At 38.9% G+C, this 7,148-nt stretch overlaps 1 protein-coding gene across 1 annotated transcript in view; it reads left to right on the top strand.

Annotated features, from left to right (window-relative positions):
- The first annotated feature begins 1,835 nt into the window (after nucleotides 1-1,835).
- The window catches only part of Mav (maverick), a 34,843-nt gene continuing 29,530 nt past the window's right edge, over nucleotides 1,836-7,148 (top strand). Inside the window, exon 1 of the mRNA XM_070307259.1 lies at nucleotides 1,836-3,746. Coding sequence (XP_070163360.1) covers nucleotides 2,550-3,746 — 1,197 coding nt within the window. The 5' untranslated portion in view covers nucleotides 1,836-2,549. The remainder of the gene's footprint in view (nucleotides 3,747-7,148) is intronic.

Raw genomic sequence — 7,148 nt, 5'->3', positions numbered from 1 at the left:
TCAGAAGTCACAATGCGGATGTATAATTTCTATTCCGTACCTCCGTGACACGCAGACAAGGCTGTATACACAAATACGAGGATGCGTCCCCCTGCAATTTTTCTGTTTTAATTGTCGCGATTTCTAATTGTAAGACTCCTCATCGTTATTCTTTTCTGTCTAAATATATGTATTGTGCTAAATAAAAGATGAAAAATTGAAATTATATATAATTTATCGTAACTAGATTTATAATTTTTTCCATGTATTTTTGTTACGTTCCTGTATTTTGCGTAATATTGACTAAGAATTCTAAATTAAAATTCAACGTTGAATTTAAAGAGTAACAAGAAATAGCAAAACGTGCACATTAGAAAAGCGAAAGAAATTATAATAACATCGATTGCATCCGATCGCCAGCTGATCCTTTTTGTGCGTCGCTTTAAAAAAAAGGAAAAAAAAACTTGTTTAAGAGTAAACGCGGTGTCGCGCTCTTGAGAAACTTAATACGAAGCCTCGTCGCGCCGTCGAAGGATAAATCAACAAGAAGGTCGCCGTCGAGACTCGATTACACCTCGCAATTAAACTTCAAACGAAGATGAATTTAACGATTACGAGAAGACAGAGGAACGAAGGGGGTGGGCGAAGAATATTCGATCACTTCATACTTCGTTTCGCGTAATTGAACTTGAGGCGCGTTGCACTTAAGCCATCGCGAGAAAGTCGTTCGCGCTGCTCTTGGAGAAATCGAGAGATTTCTGATGAGAATCGAAATTTGATGATGATCGACTCGATGGAAATCATGAAGACGAATGTTGGATACGAGAAAGTAGCGAAACCTTTCGCCTTTTTGTTGTGACAGAATGTAAGTGATCAGGAGCGGAAAGGTTCGAATTATTTCATTAAATTTGCATCCTAAAGTTAGATTTATTAGGCTTTTATAACATACAATCACGAACAAAATCTCTTAATTCTTGAGCACATACGAAACTTTTATATACAAAAGTGAGTTTCGAATATACAATCTTGTATGAAAATAATCGCATGCAAACTTCGAGAATCGGGATCCAGGTTTGTTTGTTTCAGTTACACTTTCTTAGACTTTCTGCATTTGAAATAGAACAGATACATACTATGTCTGATAATATTCCATATATCTCCCGTTTTAGCATTTTCTTTCATTGTAAATTAATGTAACATGGTGTCAGATGCAAAATTATGTTACATTTTAATGAAATCTGACATTACAGACATTATTTTTATGTGGTACATGTAAAAATGCAAATATATTATTTCTATGAAAAATATATCTTTCTTTTAAGTGAAATTTAAAAAATATTTCTACTATATCATTGGCTTTATTATAAATATAGCTATCTTTTGACATTTTTGGAGCAATAAAATTGTGAATTTAAATGACAATTTTAATTATAAGGAAGTGATAATTGCTATTATTTCCCCCCCAAAAAATACGAATTTACATTTGAACAAAAATCCATTTTATCGCATTAGATTCCTTTCTTGATAGGAATTTACAGATATAAAATTCGGATGATTTTTGGATCAAAGATTTGGATGGAAGATCGAAGATTAATATTTATTTATATTTTATGCTCTTTACTTGAAAAAAAAATGCGCTGCTCCTATTTACCCCATTCAACAACATACCTTTGACGCTCGCTGGCTCTCTCTCTTTCTCTCTCTCTCTCTCTTCTCTCTCACCCTCGTCCTGCATGAAGTATGAAGCGCTGGCGCGCCGCGGAGAGAGAGCGCGAAAGAAAGAAAGAGAGAGAGAGAGAGAGAGAGGGCAGACTCACTGGAATATATATACATGCAATATCATAGCGGCAGACAGTCGACACGCGACGCTCGTACAAGGTGGGTCTCCTCGCGCTATCCTCCCTGTTGTTGAGGGAGAGAAAGAAAGAAAGAAGAGATTCAATAGCAATAAACGAGGAGGAGGGAAGTGAAGTGTTTTATCTCGTCTAGATATTCCGCTCGCGAGAATAATATCATCGAGGAGAATCTCCGTAATATTGTTATAACCGAAATCCATTATTCGTTATTATTCGTGATCGCTTCTTATTACGCGATGATTTCGTCATTGTTGTCGTCGTCGTCGTCGTTTGTCAACGGAAAGAAGAGATACATTGCGACGAGATTTCCCCATCGGATATCCGGCTCGTGTACGGATCTTCGTATCGCGGAGCGCTCTTAGAATGCCACGTGCCGGCATCTAGAATCTAGACAGAGATCGATCGGAGATTCCGCTCGATCGCGTCAGCGAAACAAGACCAGCTCCTTTTTTCTCTCACGATAATTCCTTGTCGAAGCAGCTGGACGTGGTTCCAAACTTCGTAGAAGAACGATGATCATAGGTGGAAGTAACCGGAATTAACTGGAATTAACCGAATCAAGGATATCATACATCTATCGAAGAGAATTGATCCTTCAAAGATATATATCGTGTGTATTTATCGGAGAACATATAATTAAACAAAATTCATCCCTCACGCGCTCCGATAATAAGTAGCCGGCGTGAAACCGGCCACGAGACCGTGTCTCTGGCTATGGGCAAGCTCTTAATAATCCCTCGAAGTGATACTACTCGCGACAACGTCAGAGTGAACAGCGAAGAGGAGGAGAGAACGACGGCAACGGCGGCGATTGTCCCCGGGTCCAGCGCGACGAGTGGCGCGATCGCCGATAGCGCTGCCGCCGATCGCGATCGTCGATTCCTTATCGCGTCGATACTCGGCAACGGTCTGCCGAAGGGAAGGGAATGCGCGCGCGAACATCCGATCTCGGGGATCGTTGAGGCGACGAGGACAGCGATCGGCAATGTTGCCCCAAGTGATCTCGTCGAGCGGAACAACATTCTTGAGACGGACGCGGAACGTCGGTGCGCCAGGATTGCCGTCGACGATTGTCGCACTTGTTGCGTCTCGAGCGTCGACGTCGCCTCGTATTTCGCGCGCCGACGAGCCCGCGATCGAGCGATCCGCCGCGATGATATCGCCGGACATTCGTCATTCATCGAGCGGCGAAATCGTCGACGAGCTGTCAGCTCCTCGCTAACTCGTGACAGATCTGTCATCGGACCGATCGATGTCGCGGGAATCGAGAAAGTACCGCGTAATACAGTGGATGATAATGTTACAATCGAATGTGAAGACCGAAGTCGATTCTCCGTTCCGCTCGCCGGTACCACAGACAAAGTTTCCACGTGTGATGCATGTACCTTATCCGACAGTATCGTAAATAATACGTCCGGACTCGTCGGCGAATCGGCGAGAAGCATTCGAGAATGTATCGGCATCGACACGGAAAACATTTTGCCCGATAATAATATTTGCAATCCCGCTAGACTGATCGGTCTCGTAAAATCCTCGTGTATCTTCGCCGAAGAGATACTACATCGAAGAGATACGTCGTCTTCATCGCGATTCCCGACGAGAATCGATCGCGGCGGACAAACCTGGCGGATCAAGACGTATTGGAGATTACCAAGGATCGGTTTCGTTCTGCGAGCTTTTCTACTGGGACTACTCGTGATGAGTTTGCTCTGCGACGTAGTGCTGACCGCACCGCCGTCGTCGTCCTCGTCGTCGTTAGCGGCTTTGGAGGTGATGGACATCTTCGACGATGGCATCGAAGAGGAGGAGCTGACGATACCGAGAGACAAACTCGGCGAGGACGAGTTAGAGATTATCAGAAGGAGCATCGTGCAAGGCCTCGGACTTCAGAGGATACCTGATCCATCGAAGGTAAGACTTATTAATAATATTAATAATATTTTGCAAGAATAAAAAGCGTCATATAACTGTACTCTCTCTTTCTCTCTTTCAAATGGTAGAGCAATTTTCAGAGAAAAGATAATTATTAAAATAATTTTCTTAAATAGAAAATTATACAATTTTAAAATTACAATATATTCTTTATTGTCTTTTCCGATAATATATTTATATATATATATATATATATATATAAATGATACGAGAATGAACGGCGAAAATGATACAAAGATATAATCGACATAACACGTTGCAAAAAATCTTTGCATCTTTTTTTTAATGTATGAATTATTTTGAATAGTTTCGAGGCTGGAGTTTTCACGAATAAAGTTATATTCGGGCGCAATAAACATTTTTTAAATTATAAGTTCAAGAAAGTACGCTTGAGATTTTTGTGAAATAATCTTTTTAGTCGTACGGATAGATAGATAAATAAAAAGAGAAGGAGAGAGAGAGAGAGAGAGAGAGAGAGAGAGAGAGAGAGATAACAGAAATTGCATTTTTTATTTTCAATGAAACTTTAATAACATCGATAATTAAAAATTGAGAGGATAAATGGAATCCTTATTGAGTGGGAATCATCTTGAGAAAAAATGTCCTCAAATCCTGATCAAGGAAAAAGATGTAGGAACAACTTGTATATTGTGTAAGAAGAAACGACTGAATACCCGCGTTATTGCGTGAACCAAATAAAATCTCGATCGCGTAAAAAAAGTGAGAGCTCGCCGTGTTTATATCGATGATCCGGCGGTGGCAAAAAAAAAAGTCGATAAATTCTAAATTATTACAATGACGAGGGAGATAAGAGACGTCGTACGCGGTAACGATGTCGGCTCGTGCTCATGTCACGCCTCGGAGTTCGTTGCTCGAGGACAACGCCGTTGTTGAGATTAAAAAAAAAAAAAAATAAAAGTTACACTTTCCTTCTAGCTCTCCTTTCGCATGTGGAAAAGCGCAATCGATCTTATTTCGAGTCTTTCACCTCCAATTTTATAAAAAGAAATTCATGCGAATTTTATATACAAATCTGCGCGTATTCGAGACACTTTTCAACTTCGCTACGAATTTTGAAGATTAGATATTTTTTCTTATTTTTTTTTTCTTATATATCTCTCGTTTTCAGAAAAAAAACTCATTTGAAATATTAAATTATATTTAAACAACATATATATTATATATATATATATATATATATATATATATATATATATATATATGTATATATATATCTTTGCGTCTTGCGTAAGTAGTATTATATTTAAATTGTCTGAATTGAATGAGCCAGACTTAGCGATTGGCGCATGCGCGTGTGAGCACTGTGTATCGCCTTTTATAGATTATAATTATATATCTGTGTTATATATAGATAGAGGAAGAGGGTTTTTTTTTTTTTCCTCGATCGAAGTCAGCTTTAAGCGCAACGTGATGATCTGAAAATAAATGTTATAAATTATAAACGCGCGCGTGATGCACGGCATACATACGTACACAAGTATCTTGCTTCGAAACTCTTCAAGGATAGATCGTATAAATCCAGATGTCCTCGTACGACGATACTTGCACAAACACCGAGTAATGTTCATTGATTCCCCTGCACCGGTGTGTATAGTGTCTAGCATTTAGAAATCGTCATGTAAGTTACACGGATAAGTCGCCGAGCGAAAGACCCGATCACGAAAGATCCACGTCCGCACGCGAAGTACGCGAACGGACCTTCGCGAGGCTCGTCCGAGCCTCCGAGGTTCGTTGACATCGGTTAGGATGAAAAAGGTTTGCACACTGTGTAGGCACTCGCGTTCTATCCGAGCGATGAAAAAGCACGACAATGCCATTCCAGGGGGACACGTGAGACACGTCGCGTGATCGGTCAGATCATTAGTCTCGTATAAATACTCGCACGAAACATGCGCGCTTGGAAAGCCGGTATTCTTAATCCCTTCGACTTTACTTGCCCTCCGATTATTTTTTTACGACGCGCTAGACAGAGGGTGTCCACATCCTAGAAAAACGTGCAACTTTCAGGGATTTCTTCTGGACCTGAAAAAAATCAGGGAATTTTCGTGGAATTTTATTGGATCTCGGGGAATATTTAAAAAAATTCTCTCTCTATGATCATTTTCTCTTGTACTAAAAGCAGTCGGCAAGAGGGTGTCTTCTAGAAAAACGTGCAACTTTCAGGGATTTCTTCTGGACCTGAAAAAAATCAGGGAATTTTCGTGGAATTTTATTGGATCTCGGGGAATATCTAAAAAAAAAATTCTCTCTCTATGATCATTTTCTCTTGTACTAAAAGCAGTCGGCAAGAGGGTGTCTTCTAGAAAAACGTGCAACTTTCAGGGATTTCTTCTGGACCTGAAAAAAATCAGGGAATTTTCGTGGAATTTTATTGGATCTCGGGGAATATCTAAAAAAAAAATTCTCTCTCTATGATCATCTTCTCTTGTACTAAAAGCAGTCGGCAAATTGACGATAAGTCAAGTTGTATAAATTATGTGTTTAAAATATATTATAAATCTATATCTGGTTCTCTGTTTATATATCTTGACAAAATATTGAATATGTAGAACATATACTTTTATTACTATTTTTAATAATAAAAAAAATGAAAATATTATACAAGCGAAAAATGTTTATCTTACGAAAGCTATTTAATTCTTTTTCAATACATTTGCAAATCTAGTACTTGAAACTTAAGGAGGTCTGTATTTTTTTCTTCGTATGATTGAAAAGCATTAGAAAACGAGTATATAAAAAATTTCGTTTTCGAATGCTGTACCGAAAAAAAATCTTCAAAATATTCTCCTTATCTGGAATTTTGAATAAAAATATCGAGAAGCTCATGGAATTTTCAGAAAATTTTTTTCACAACTTTCTAGACAGCCTGCGTTACGCGCGTTTATATTGATTTGATTTGATTTGATTTTTATTACATTTTATTTATTATATGTTATATTATAATAATTAATTTTATTTACTATATATTATATTAATAAAATAGAAGATATACAAATTCTCGGATGTTTAAAGGTTCTAATATAAATTACAATCTTAGAGGGAAAATATTTTTTTAACTTCGCTTTTCCGGGAATACCGTCTACGCGCCTAAGTACTCTGCGTTGATACCACTGCTTTAGAGTACGCCGGCGGTGGATATTCTTATTATACGCTTTCGGAAACTTCGCATACTTGGCGCGATAGTACACGCGACATTATGTACCGTAATAGCCGCGGAAACGCGCGATCTGGCACATATATACGCGCTATTTGCCTAGACGCGGCTAATAATCGCCGTCCCTTTGTCAAGTGCCGACCAAGATAAACAGTCTTACGACCGAATGCAGTTCCTGTCAGTACTCTGCGTTGATACCACTGCTT

The sequence above is a fragment of the Polyergus mexicanus genome, unplaced genomic scaffold, assembly GCF_030449975.1.
Source record: "Polyergus mexicanus isolate NDT 795.1 unplaced genomic scaffold, iyPolMexi1.0 SCAF_2, whole genome shotgun sequence".
Classification (NCBI taxonomy): Eukaryota; Metazoa; Arthropoda; class Insecta; order Hymenoptera; family Formicidae; genus Polyergus; species Polyergus mexicanus.
This window is presented reverse-complemented; position numbering and strand designations above follow the sequence as displayed.